This window comes from Microcebus murinus, chromosome 4 (assembly GCF_040939455.1).
Source record: "Microcebus murinus isolate Inina chromosome 4, M.murinus_Inina_mat1.0, whole genome shotgun sequence".
NCBI classification, from domain to species: Eukaryota; Metazoa; Chordata; class Mammalia; order Primates; family Cheirogaleidae; genus Microcebus; species Microcebus murinus.
The window spans coordinates 59826439-59841317 of record NC_134107.1 but is presented as its reverse complement, the minus strand read 5'-3'; the positions used below and the strand labels follow the sequence as shown (position 1 = coordinate 59841317).

Sequence of the window (14879 nt, the reverse complement as noted above, 5' to 3'; positions counted from 1 at the left end):
CCGCTACAGGCTGACAGCTCACTGGCGGTGGCCGTCTCTGGGCTGGTGTCTGCAGGTCTCTCCACCCGCTAGGGAGCCCACCAGCCATCCCAGATGCAGGGGAGGGGATAGGTGACTGATCCACCCACCCTTCCCGCTGGTCTCTGAGCTGCTCCGGCAGTCTCAGCTTCCAGTTCTCCTCCACAGCCTCCTCCCGTGGAGTCTCCCGTGGTCTCAGATACCCCTCCTTCCAGCCGTCGTCTGCTGTATGCTCGTCTTCTTGCTTCTTTCTTCTAATTTCTGCTAGAATCTGTCTTTTCTGCAGAGACACTCTGTCTGGAGGTGTTTCTCGTCCGCCATCTTGATCCTCCCCCTAGATATTCTTTTATAGATTTTACCATTATTAAGTCTTTGACACCTTAAAGTTTTTTATCTTGATATAAAACTGCAAGTCACAAGAATATCACTCATTTTATTTGCATTAAAATACAAACTCTGTTTAAATTTTGTATTATACTTTCTGTTTATTCAGTTTTCATTATGCAGCTGTTCTACATACTGACCATAGTTCTTACTATAGTTTGTTTCATAATGATATCTTTTTTTTTTTGAGACAGTCTCGCTTTGTTGCCCAGGCTAGAGTGAGTGCCGTGGCATCAACCTAGCTCATAGCAACCTCAAATTCTTGGGCTCAAGCAATCCTGCTGCCTCAGCCTCCCGAGTAGCTGGGACTACAGGCATGCACCACCATGCCCGGCTAATTTTTTCTATATATATTAGTTGGCCAATTAATTTATTTCTACTTATAGTAGAGATGGGTCTCACTCTTGCTCAGGCTGGTTTCGAACTCTTGACCTGGAGCAATCCACCCGCCTCGGCCTCCCAGAGTGCTAGGATTAACAGGCGTGAGCCACCATGCCCAGCCCATAATGATATCTTTTAACACAGATGTATTTTGTTTGCATATTTTAGCACTTATTTCGACTTATCCAAGTCAAAACAAAATATAGTGGCAATTCTCTAAATTTATAACATTTTAATTGGGAAGCAAAAATTGCCAATTCAGGACATACAACATACTAGTTTATCTTCAGTATATCCAAAGAACAAAGAGAAAGTTGGGAGTTTTATTGGAAAGAGAAAACATGTATTGTATTGAAAGAAAGCTCATTGGCACTAGAGAAGGTTTTGGGAGTTGGCAAGCTCAATGGTAGGTAAAACTGGTATGTGGACAGACCAGACCACTGGACAGTGGTAGGTAAAACTGATCTTAGGGTTACAACAGCCTGTTTCAGCAGCCAGGCTTGTAAAAAATTACATTCTTGGAGCAATGTTATGTGCCTTGAGTGCTTTTTCTCTGGCCCGTCAACTCTGATTTAGTAGGTATGACAAGAATGACCCAATATGTATAATCAACTTTCACATTCTCTTCCACAAAGAAATATGCTTGCTTTCATTTCTTTTAAAATTCATAAGTCTTTTATTGTCTCTTTCATGAACACAAGAAATATTTCACTTTCGTCTTTATCCCATTGTAAGAAAGACAGCAGCCTACAGAACCCACAGACATTAAGGGACTACTACGAACAACTCTACACATATAAATTTGACAACTTAGATGAGCTAGACCAATTCTTCAAAAGCTATAAACTATTAGAACTCAAGATGAAATAGATAACCTGAATAAACCTATAATTATCTTTTTAAATTGAATTTATAGTTTAAAACCTTCTGAAGAAGAAATCTCCAGGCTCAGATCACTTTCCTGGCACATTCTTCCAAACATTTAAAAAAGATATAACACCAATTTTACATAGTCTCTTCCAGAAAATAGAAAAGGAGAAAACACTTATTTTGAGGCCTGCACTACCTTGATAACCAAAACTAAAAGTTAGTACAAGAAAAGAATACTACAGAACAATATCCCTTATTAACCTAGACCTAAAAATTCCCAACAAAATACTAGCAAATTGAGTCCAGCAATATATAAAAAGAATAATACCATGACCAAATGGGGCTCATCCCCAAAATTCAAGGCTGCTTCAGTATTTGAAAATTAATCAGCTAGGCACGGTGGCTCACGCCTGTAATCCTAGCACTCTGGGAGGCCGAGGTGGGTGGATCGCTCAAGGTCAGGAGTTTGAAACCAGCGTGAGCAAGAGCGAGACCTTGTGTCTACTAAAAATAGAAAGAAATTAATTGGCCAACTAAAAATATATACAAAAAATTAGCCAGGCATGGTGGTGCATGCCTATAGTCCCAGCTACTCGGGAGGCTGAGGCAGGAGGATCACTTGAGCCCAGGAGTTTGAGGTTGCTGTGAGCTAGGCTGACACCATGGCATTCTAGCCCGGGCAAGAGTGAGAGTCTGTCTAAAAAGAAAAGAAAAGAAGAGAAGAGGAGAGGGAGAGTGAGAGGAGAAATCAATGTGACAAGCCATACTAATAATGAAATATTACTCAGTCAATAAGAAGGCATGAATTATTGATATATGGACCACATGGAAGAATCTCAGAGGCATTATGCTGAGTGAAAGAAGCGTATCTCAAAAGTTTACATACTATACAATTCTATTTATGTGACATTCTTGAAAAGATAGTACTATGGTCAGAGTTTGCTAGGAGTTAGTGAGGAGAAGATGTAACCATAAAAGGATAGCACAAGGGAGTTTGGGGGATGATGGGAGTATTCATTATGGTGATGGTTACACGGCATCTATACATATGTTAAATTCGTAGAACTACATATTTATAAAATGTCTATTTTATTGCAAAAAATGTGCAAAAATAGCAATCCAGGTGTGATGATAATGATAAACAGTAATCGTCACCCTGTCTTGAAAAAACCCTGACAAAACAGTAGTTCTCACTTGGCCTCACATTAGGACATGCAACTAGAGCACATACCCTGACTAAAGCCACTAGTCTACTCCAGCTAAATTTTGCTACATGGGAATGGGGACCTAACATTGTTAGATCTTCTGATTTTACAAGAGAAGCCAGAAGTCTACATTTTTATAAGAAATCTGATTTTTAAAGCATTGTTAAATAATTTCAATTTCATAAAATGCTGTGTTGACCAACATAATTCTGGAAAATTAGACTTACTGATTGCTCTCTTTGATATTGATAGATGTTATAGATGTAGTAGGTAATTGTAGGCAACTTAGTGTTAAAGAGATCCTTGAATCATTGCTAGAAGATTGATGTGGTCCTTAAGGTTATGTTATGGATGTGAGAAGTGTGTGGTATATTTGTGGTATATGTGGATGGTGTGGGCTTCAGAAGAGGGGTAATATATTTACATGATAGAATGATGGTCTGGAGATAGCACCAGAAAGGAATAAGTCAACTTCCCTTATATTGGCAAGTGAAAGTAGTTACCATTATAGAAGACTTTGAGGAAATGGGGACATTTTAAGAAAGAAATGTTCAGTTAAAATGGTATGGTGGTTTATATAAAACAGAAATTCTACAGGACTCAATGAAGGGATTGGCAGAGGAATGAACATAAGGGTGAACTGTAATTGGGGAGGGGAATGACTGAAGTATATAGGAATGAAGCTGTGGGAGCTAAATATAGGAGTATATTGGATACATCCTGGGGAGCAAAGGATTTAGGAGTGGAGGTCCCCTGGGTTGTTAGGAATTGATGGAGTGTCTTGGGTCCATACCTACAAAGTTTGGCTAATGCTTTTCCCTCAGCCTGTAATGTTTTACCTCAACCCCCCTTGGCTTTGTCTGTCTCATTCATATTTAAGATTCTAAGCTAAGACATTTATATTCCACTTCTGGAAACCATCCCTGTGCTCCTTCCTTACCTCTTCTCTAACCTCCAACCCCTACTTAATGTTCCATCAGTACCCAGTACACATCCTTAACTTAGAACTCACCATTTTATATTAAAATTACTTTTTCTTAAGTTCCCCTACATGATACTATGATCCTCTGGGTCAGGGTCCATGTTTTAGTCATCTCTTTGCCTCAAGCAGGTAGCACAGAGCTGGTACCAACAAATATTTGCTTAACTGAATGGAGGAGTTGGGCCGCCCTGTGTTTTGATGATGAGTGTAGCAGGGTCCTGGGTTTTCTCCGACTGTTTCTTCAAGGGCCAATGGTAGTATAGGCCTATGAGTTGTTTTGTTACTGGTTCTGCTTAGGGCAAAAGCAAAACTTAGGGGGCCAGTTTGAGGGTCATTATTAAGGCCAGGAACACAGCCTTTATTCCCAATGCCTCCTTTGTTTCCAGAATGCAGTGGCAGTCTTTAGCAAGTGATGGATGAATGGCGAGGGAAGACTTCCTGACATTTATATTTGGGCAACCAGGATTTTATGCAATGCTATTACAGTGATCACTACACAGAGTATTCATCCCACTGCATATCTGTCATTTGTCTTTGTAGAAAGATGTTGATGATGAATAGCTTTGAAGGACTTTATGTTACCTGATTCATGAACAGAATTCTCCTTATCAAGACCCAGGCGTGTTTTATTGAGTTTGTGCCTTGGCAGTTTCTCTGCACAAAATATTCCATTGACCTTACCAGAGACATATTAAAACATCTAACTGCAATTTTTCATTTTTGTGTTAGGCCATTCATCACTATTTGATTGTCTTTGGCTGCCTAAACAATTGCTTCTACTTTCTCTGTCATTGAAACTGAACTTTTAATACTGTTCTTCCTTTCTTCGGGAGTATGTTCTTCAATTTTTCTTTAGGGTTTGCTTTAGGCTCCATTTTATTTTTTAATGCTTCTAGTAGGCTTTTCTCCATTAGGCTTTTTAGAGGACTATAGAGCCTTTTTATAGAGAACTTGAACTCACAGGAATGAGAGGATAAGGAAATTTAAAGTGATTACTTTTTCATCTTTGTTGTCCTACCTCCTCACCCTGCCTGATCTCCAGCATAGAACTAGGGCCTTATTTTTCCTAAGCAACTAACAATAATGCAGAAGGTGCTATGTCATTCTTTTATTCATCAGACCATTAGGCATCATTAAGCATATTAGACTTGTGTACTATGTGTGCAGGTACTATGCTAATTAGTCCATAGAAAAATGAAGAAGACAGTTCATGCCTTCAAGGAATTAATAAGTCTAATCAGGATGAGAGATAAACTAGAAGTGACAGATACCTTCTCTAAACCTTTGTTTTTTTTTTTTAATCTTCAAATTAGGATAAAATACTTTCCCGACAGGGTTATATCATCACAGGAGCTTCTCTGTATGAGAAACTTAGCACAGCTCCTGCCTATAGTAAAGTGTTCAGGAAATGATGGTTAGATTGATGAATAAATACAGAGTAAACAGAAACGTGAAGGCTGCGGTGGATATGGCATCTCTACCTGGACATAAACAAGTAATGCTGGGCCAGTCGCAGTGGCACACACCTGTAATCCTAGCACTCTGGGAGGCCAAGGCAGGAGGATCCTTTGAGCTCAAGAGTTCGAGACCAGCCTGAGCAAGAGCAAGACCTCGTCTCTACTAAAAAATAGAAAGAAATTAGCTGAACAACTAAAAAAATATATATAGAAAAAATTAGCCAGGCATGGTGGCGCATGCCTGTAGTCCCAGCTACTCAGGAGGCTGAGGCAGGAGGATCGCTTGAGCCCAGGACTTTGAGGTTGCTGTGAGCTAGGCTGATGCTATGGCACTATAGCCCAGGCAACAAAGTGAGACTCTGTCTCAAAAAAAAAAAAAAAAAAAAAAAGAAGTAATGATGCCAGAAGAAATTCTATGTACAAAGGCATAAAACAATGAAATATAAGGTACATGTAGAGAACCCTACTTAATTGGTCTATCTGGGACTGAGGGCTGAAAGAGGGAACCATAGTGAGAGATGAAGCTTCTGAGGTAGGGAAGAATTTAGGCATAATCCTATAAGGAATGGGGGACATTAATTTATATTAAGCAGGGGAGTCTTAAAATTAGTTAATCAATGCTAAAGAAAATTTCTGATGTATTACATGTCTCTTTTAGGTCTCACTTGCCCTGGAGCCTCTGTCAGAAACTTACGACAGCTACAATCCTCTTCCTACCACTGACATGATGGAAAATGTGCTTTTATCTGAGCAGGGATTCAGAGAAAATACTGAACCCAGCAATACCCAGTTTCTAGTTCCATCAAGGCCTCACAGGATGTCTACCATCAAAATTGATGGAAAAGAGTTAGTAGGCAACAATAGTAGGTCAAGCACTCCGAGGTAATTATCAATCTGTCAGCTAACTCCCACTGTACTCATAATTTCTTTCATTTGTGGTTGAATAAAAGACTAATGGCAGAGAGAGACCCAGTCACTCATTCAGCAGGTGACTGTGGTCCTGGTTTGATACCAGGTGCTGGGCATAGAAATTAATAAGACATAATTCCTTTTTTCAAGGAGTACTCACAATCTAGTAGAGAGGCCAATGTACAAATAAGTATGACTGAATGACATGCAGATGCCATGATAGATGTTAATGAGGGAAAAGATGAAAAGGGTATTATTTTGTGAAACAGAATGGAATAAGAGGAACAGATTTTTGTTTTAAGCAATTCTTTATGAAGCATTTGCTTTGTGTCAGGCTCTGTGCTGAGCTGTTTATTTTATTGTTTCATTTAAGCTACAACCCCACAACAGTAGGTAAAGCATCTATTATTTCTATCATTCGGGAAATGACAAACAGATTTACAAAGTTACATTGCAAATAAGTCACCTCTTTCAAAGTCCAGACTATATTGCTATAAACCACTGATCCACTTTCTGTCTCTGACAAAGTAGAATGTTACCATAATGGATTATATACTGCTGACTTTCTCCTTTTTTTAAAACAGGGGAAAGGACCACATGTACTTTGCAGAGAATCCTGATATAATAAAGGACTCTTTCTTGGAACTACAGCACCATCTTAAATCAGGACAGAGTTTAGAGTCTGTAACTCTGAAAGGCAAAGCTCCACGGAAGCAAATGTCCCTTCTCAACAGTTCTGAACTACAGCCTCAAATTAGAACAGTTTCCAAGAGTCATAGTGACTCTTGTATTCTTTCTTCAAACAAACCGCCTACCAACGACCTTCTCTCAGGTATGTATATATTTATGAACTGAGTGGGTCTAAGTTGTATTTATTGGGATTGATCTGCTTGTTAGCCAGCCTACAAAGAGAACCAAGACATCTGTTTGACTTACATAGCCAAATAAAAGTAAGTAGTCTTGCTAGAGTCCAGAATCTCTCACCATTTAAAGACAGCCGTATTAAACTACCAAGTAATTTCTAAATAATTAGTAGGTGCTTATAATTGTAGGTTTGGGGAAGGATCCATTTAAAAGGAACTTGGATGTTTTAACTTAGGCTCACTTAAAGAAAAAAAAAAAAGGGCCGGCGTGGTGGCTCACACCTGTAATCCTAGCACTTTGGGAGGCCGAGGCGGGCGGATTGCTCAAGGTCAGGAGTTCAAAACCAGCCTGAGCGAGACCCCGTCTCTACCAAAAATAGAAATAAATTAATTGACCAACTAAAAATATATATACAAAAAAAAATTAGCCGGGCATGGTGGCGCATGCCTGTAGTCCCAGCTCCTCGGGAGGCTGAGGCAGTAGGATCGCTGAGCCCCGGAGATTGAGGTTGCTGTGAGCCAGGCTGACGCCATGGCACTCACTCTGGCCTGGGCAACAAAGGGAGACTCTGTCTCAAAAAAAAAAAAAAAAAAAAAAAGATGAACCTAGATATGAAGAGAAGGCTTTATCATAGAAAAATACTATGCTGTTATTTTTTTTTCTTGAATAATTCAAGGCAGGTAAAGTTTTTGTCTTATCATCAGCATTTATTTATACCATTGTACAGAGGCTAGGACCAAATCCATTTCACATTTTGAACTATTCTGAACTATTAGTCTCAGTGGGAACATTCAGTACACAACAACTGCTGATCTTAATCTTGGGAATTAAATATGACTTATGGCCAAACAGAAATAGAAAGGAGACAGTTCATCCATGTAAGGGCTTACACTGAAATAAAAAGCAAATAGGAACAGAATTAGATTAGCTCATGGTAGGGAGTGGTATAATAAAAGTAGTTGACTTACATTACACTGCAATGGTCAGCTATATATCTCTGTGACATGAATAGCATGACAGGAATTTGTCTTCATCCCCACAGGTAAAATTTCCAAAGTGGAATACCTGTAGTGTTAATAGAAAAGTCTTTTTTTTTTTTTTGAAATAGTCTTGCTCTGTTGCCCTGGGTAGAGTGCAGTGGCATCAGCCTAGCTCACAGCAACTTCAAACACCAGGGCTCAAGCAATCCTCCTGCTTCAGCCTCCCGACTAGCTGGGACTACAGGCATACACCACCACGCCCAGATAATTTTTTCTGTTTTTAGTAGAGATGGCTAATTTTTTTCTCTTTATATTATATGAGATAGAATCTTGCACTTACTCAGACTGGTCTCGAACTCCTGAGCTGGAGCAATCCTCCTCCCTCTGCCTCTCAGAGTGCGAGGATTACAAGCATGAGCCACCATGCCTGGCCCAAAAAGTCTTTTTTTTTTAAATCCATCATTTTTCTGGGATAGAAAAGGCTTTTTTTTTTTTTTTTTTTTTTTGAGACAGAGTTTCACTTTGTTGCTCAGGCTCTTAGAGTGAGTGCTGTGGCATCAGCCTAGCTCACAGCAACTTCAAACTCCTGGGCTCAAGCAATCCTACTGCCTCAGCCTCCCGAGTGGCTGGGACTACAGGCATGTGCCACCATGCCCGGCTAATTTTTTCTATATATATTAGTTGACCAATTAATTTCTTTCTATTTATAGTAGAGACGGGATCTCGCTCAGGCTGGTTTGGAACTCCTGACCTCGAGTAATCCGCCCGCCTTGGCCTCCCAGAGTGAGGATTACAGGCGTGAGCCACTGCGCCTCACCAGAAAAGGCTTTTAAATAACTATCTTGATACATAATTTACATTAGTAAGGACATTTTTAAGTGAATAAAAATATTCCATTTATATTTTTCAACTGAAATGTGTTATGATTCCTTATTTTTAAAAATATAATCCCAAGATTATAATTTATTACTTTTAGTCTTTAATGTAAAGATTTTCTTAACAAGAAAAAAAATCGTCCCATTGTACTCAACACTTGTCAGCTCAAAGCTGGAATATTTTGTGTAGACCTGGACACCAGATTTTGAGAAGGATATTTGTTCATTCATTAAGCAGTTATTTATTCAGCACCTACCAAATGTCTGGCATTCTTTTAGGTGTCAGGACTACAGCAGTTTAAAAAAAAAGAGAGAGAGAGGCTGGGCATGGTAGCTCACACCTGTAATCTTAGCACTTTTGGGAGGCTGATGTAGGAGGATCACTTGAGGCCAGGAGTTCTAGACCAGCCTGGGCAACATGGCAAGACTTTGTCTCTACAAAAAATTTAAAAATTAGCCAGGGGTGGTGGCATGCACCTGTAGTCCTAGCTACTTAGGAGACTGAGTTAGGAGGATTGACTTAGCCCAGTAGTTCAAGGGCTACAGTGAGCTATGGCCTGGGGCCTGAGCAGCGTCGTGAGACCCTGACTCTAAAAAAAAAAGACATGTACTCCTGTTTTATGGATCATATATTCTAGGTGGAAAGACAAATGATAAACTAAAATAAGTATGTGGTGTTAGATGGGGAAAACTGAAGCAAGAAAAGTGAAAGGAGGGGATATTAGTTCTACATAGGTTGGCAAAAGAAAGCTTCATTAAGAAGGTAACATTAAAGATCTAAAGGAGCCTGGGCGCGGTGGCTCACGCCTGTAATCCTAGCTCTCTGGGAGGCCGAGGTGGGCGGATTGCTCAAGGTCAGGAGTTCAAAACCAGCCTGAGCAAGAGCGAGACCCTGTCTCTACTATAAATAGAAAGAAATTAATTGGCCAACTGATATGTATATAAAAAATTAGCCGGGCATGGTGGCGCATGCCTGTAGTCCCAGCTACTCGGGAGGCTGAGGCAGGAGGATGCCTTGAGCCCAGGAGTGTGAGGTTGCTGTGAGCTAGGCTGACGCCATGGCACTCACTCTAGCCTGGACAACAAAGCGAGACTCTGTCTCAAAAAAATAAATAAATAAATAAATAAATAAAGATCTAAAGGAGATGAGTTCCTTCTAAGGAAAGTAGCTAGGCTGGTAAAAGGATCACCAAGAGATAGCCTGGTGAAAACAGCTGCCATTTATTGAACACTAATTATGTGCTAGCTACTATGCCAACTGCTTTATACATACAATCTTACAAAAATCACCTGAGAAAGGGTTTGTTGTTTCCATTTTCAAATGAAGACATAAGCTCAGAGTTAGGGGAGCTCCTTCCTGTCCTGTCAAAGAGGGCAGCTCCTCCTCTGCTTCATTCCTATTGTAGGTTCATTGTTTATATAGGTCTTTTTTGTTTTGTTTTGTCTTGTCTTGTCTTTTTTTTTTTGAGACACGGTCTCACTCTGTTGCCTGGGCTAGAGTACAGTGGCGTGATCATAGCTCACTACAACTTCAAACTCCTGGGCTTAAGCGACCTTCCTGCCTTACCCTTCTGAGTACCTGGGACTATAGGTGCCTGTTGCCACACTTGGCTAATTTTTAAAATTTTTTATAGAGACAGGGGGTCTCACTGTATTGCCCAAGCTGGTCTTGAACTACTGGCCTCAAGTGATCCTCCTGCCATGCTTATAATCCTGCCTGCTAGGATTATAAGCAAGAGCCACAATGCCCAGCCTATATTTTCCTTTTAAACCAAGATTATTCTGGCCAACTATTCAAGCCAAACAAAATATGCCATGCACAATCTCATGGACTGTCAATGTGCAACCTCTTTAATAAGAGTTACTACAACCAGTGGACTTAAAGATCAAGCAAGACAGATGGTAGGTCAGTCTGAGTTAATAGTCTGATAATAATCTGACCTGTACAAAGATGGGAAAGGACTACTTCAAGAAGTAGTCAATTCTACATCAGTGTAAATGGTCAAGCATGGCTGGATAACCTTCTTGTAGGACTCATCATATTGGATTAATCATCAAGTAGGTAGTTGGATATGATATTTAAAGGTCCCTTCCACAAGATTAAGTGGGCCACTTTAGCAGGCCTAGAGTTGAAGTCATGGGAGGGACACAACAAATGCATAAACATAGGGATCTTCTTGGTTTATATTGTACTGACATCATACCAGAAAAGAGGGTACAAAGCTGAATCAGTCAATCAGCTAGTATTTATGAAACACTAACTACACATCCTGCTTTTAAGAGGGCTTTAGAATAGAAAGCTGAAAGTTGGAACTAAAATCAGAAACTGTATACCTCCCTGTGTTTAGCAGGGGCTGTTCCCATGGCATGTAGGAAATAAGGGAAACATCTGTCCTGAATTCAGTTGACTTCTCAACCTGATCTTGGACAAGTCATCAAAGCTACTTAGTATTCTTTTCTTCATCCATAAAAGTATAAATTTGAAATAGAGTATAACTATGTCTCCTAAAGGTTTAGTTTATACAGTTGTTTGTGTTTCTTGGTAAGAATGACATTAAAACTCGTACAAATAATAGAATTCAATAAGGCCCTCTGCATACAAAAATAAAATATATACATTGCTAATCTTATTATATACAAACACCAGTTGCAAGAGTCAGTATATGGATATAACAACTCCCACAAAGTGGTCAGTCTCTCTGGAATGGAGACTTCATTCATTGCTGTAATGCCAGCATCTAAAGCAATGCATATAGTGGAAGCTCAGTAAACATCTGTTGTTAAATTAAGTGATTGTCCTCAAGGAATTCTCAAGCTAATGGGGAAGGCAGACAATAAGCCACTACAGTACACCGTGGTAAGTCCTGTGATAGAAGACAATGTGCTGAATATTGCAAAATGTTTCTCCTGGATTTTAGATTTTTTGTTTTCTGCTTTTACCTCTTCAGCTCTATTAGAACGAGGCAATAAACTGCGTAATGCCATGGTGATTTCTGCAATGAAATCAAGCCCAGATACTAGCATGTTGATGGACAAAGTTCATTCTCCTATAAAGGAAGATTCTCATAGAACATCAGCACAGTAAGTTACAGGGTAAACATTAACCCCAGTAGTTTATTTCTTAATAGCTGTTAACTTATGTTTTTGTCAGGGTATAGACTGGATAATAATTCTTAATGTGATGCGAAAAAATCCTAAACTAGGAGTTAAGGTGCTCAAAATCTAGTCCTAGCATTGGCACTTGCTATATATATAAATGGGTAAATTCTTTGTGCTCTCTGAACTTGCATGCTTACATATAAAATGGGAATATTCTCTTTCTGCCTGACAGAAATGAAATGGGATTCTAACATAGGGAAGAGCCTACAAAGTGTAAAATTTTATATATATTTAAGGCTGTTAAATCTAAAGCATATTAAATCTCCTGAGTCAGATCAACTCCGTGTACTAATTGATTATGATTTAGATTTTTCCCATCTGTTAGCCACTCAGTGAGAAAATATTTTTCAACACTTTAGAATCCGATCCTTATTTAGGGATCAATTTAAAGACCACATTGAAGATCACCTCCTCCCACCAACTGAGAATACATTTTGGAAAAGTGACACAAAAGCTGATACCAGAGCTATACAGCTGTTACTAGGCAGGTAAGCACTGTTAACTAGCTTTCTTCCTTTTATATGCTTCTTTTAATTCTTTGTATACATTGTTAACAGATCTTCTTCCTGAAGCAGCACTTCCTGAGACTAACCAAGTCCTTCCCTGTTCCTTCCACTACCACTCATTGCCTACTAAATAAAAATCTAATCTTTAGCCTTTTATTCTTGTCTTCACTTTCAGAATGATCCCCAATCTACCTTTCCATTCTTATCTCCCAACTCTTTCCTCAACACCAGTGTTAGCATGGTATGATGACAAGAGCATGGATTTTAAACAAATATAGGTTGAAATTTTATATCTGTCTCTTAGCTTCCTGGCCTTGTGCGGGTATCTTTGAACTTTAGAGGTGTCATTAAAATTGGAATTATACATAATATTGCAAAATTATTGTGAGGATTAGAAATGATATATATAGGCCAGGCCCAGTGTCTCACACCTGTAATCCTAGCACTCTGGGAGGCCGAGGCAGGCGGATTGCTCGAGGTCAGGAGTTCAAAACCAGCCTGAGCAAGAGCGAGACCCCATCTCTACTATAAAATTAGAAAGAAATTAATTGGCCAACTAATATATATATAAAAAATTAGCCGGGCATGGTGGTGCATGCCTGTAGTCACAGCTACTTGGGAGGCTGAGGCAGGAGGATCACTTGAGCCCAGGAGTTTGAGGTTGCTGTGAGCTAGGCTGACGCCATGGCACTCACTCTAGCCTGGGCAACAAAGCGAGACTCTGTCTCAAAAAGAAAGAAAGAAAAAAGAAATGATATATATAAAGAAGCTAACACTGTGCTTGATAAACAGTTCAACTCTTGATAGCTGTTATTGTTAATATTATTACTAACATGTACCCTTAAACCAGACTCATGTATTTATTGTCTTTTGAATAAAATACTATTAATATCTATATTCCTATCTTGGAAAGATAGTAGGGCATAATGGTTAAAATTAGTATGTGCTGAGTTTAAGAAGTATGAGAGGCCGGGCGTGGTGGCTCACGCCTGTAATCCTAGCACTCTGGGAGGCCGAGGTGGGCAGATTGCTGGAGGTCAGGAGTTCAAAACCAGCCTGAGCAAGAGCAAGACCCCGTCTCTACTATAAATCAAAAGAAATTAATTGGCCAACTAATATATATAGAAAAAAATTAGCCGGGCATGGTGGCACATGCCTGTAGTCCCAGCTACTCGGGAGGCTGAGGCAGGAGGATTACTTGAGCCCAGGAGTTTGAGGTTGCTGTGAGTTAGGCTGACGCCACGGCACTCACTCTAGCCTGGACAACAAAGCGAGACTCTGTCTCAAAAAAAAAGAAGTGTGATAGAGCAGTGTTTCAGAAATTCCAATTAGCTTGATTTGGTTAAGGCTTAGACTTCTTATAGGGAAGTATCAAGACTATATAATCATTTGGTCTGCTAATGGTAGGATAGGTAGAGAGTGAGTAGAGATATAATGTAAAAGGTTAAGTGGAAGCCAAACTTTGAATATTATGTTAATGTGTTTGAACTTTATATTATAGAAATTGAGTAAACATTAAAATACTTTGAGCAGGAGAGAAGAAAGATTACTTTCACAACAGTTTGGAAAATCAGCTGGATAGGAGAGTTGGGAAAGTATGCAGGAGTTTTTTTCCCCCGGGTATAGGTGGAGCATTTTAAAGGTTGAAATGGGCTGGGCGCAATGGCTCCCTCCTGTAATCCTAGTACGCTGGGAGGCTGAGGCAGGCGAATCGCTCGAGGTCAGGAGTTCGAAACCAGCCTGAGCAAGAGTGAGACCCCATCTCTACTAAAAATAGAAAGAAATTAATTGGCTAACTAAAAATATATAGAAAAAATTAGCCAGGCATGGTGGCACATGCCTGTAATCCCAGCTACTCCGGAGGCTAAGGCAATAGGATCACTTCAGCCCAGGAGTTTGAGCCGGTACTCTAGCCCGGCCAGCAGAGTGAGACTCTGACTCAAGAAAAAGGTTGAAATGACAGGAATTGATGACTTATTGGTTGTGGAAAGAGGGCAAAGAATAAAAAATGATCTGTAGGGGTTTTGCTCTAGTGACTCCACAGATCATGTTTGGGCTAGTCATGGTGGCTCATGCCTATAATCCTAGCACTTTGTGAGGCTGAGGTGGGTGGATCGCTCAAAGTAAGGAGTTCAAGACCAGCCTGAGCAAGAGCAAGACCTCTTCTCTACTAAAAATAGAAAGAAATTATCTGGATGTCTAAAAATATATATAAAAAATTTGCTGGGCATGGTGGTGCATGCTTATAGTCCCAGTTACTCGGGAGGTTGAGGCAGAAGGATTGCTTGA

General features: G+C 39.8%; 1 protein-coding gene across 3 annotated transcripts in view; it reads left to right on the top strand.

The window, feature by feature from the left end:
- C2CD3 (C2 domain containing 3 centriole elongation regulator) overlaps positions 1 to 14879 on the top strand; it is a 143848-nt gene that overhangs the window by 27050 nt on the left and 101919 nt on the right. For 2 of the 3 annotated variants that reach the window (XM_012744854.2, XM_076002308.1), the window contains exons 4-7: positions 5956 to 6179; positions 6791 to 7038; positions 11874 to 12006; positions 12444 to 12572. In XM_012744854.2, the coding sequence (XP_012600308.2) occupies positions 5956 to 6179; positions 6791 to 7038; positions 11874 to 12006; positions 12444 to 12572 (734 nt within the window). The remainder of the gene's footprint in view (positions 1 to 5955; positions 6180 to 6790; positions 7039 to 11873; positions 12007 to 12443; positions 12573 to 14879) is intronic. The other variant, XM_076002307.1, reaches the window with a different exon arrangement.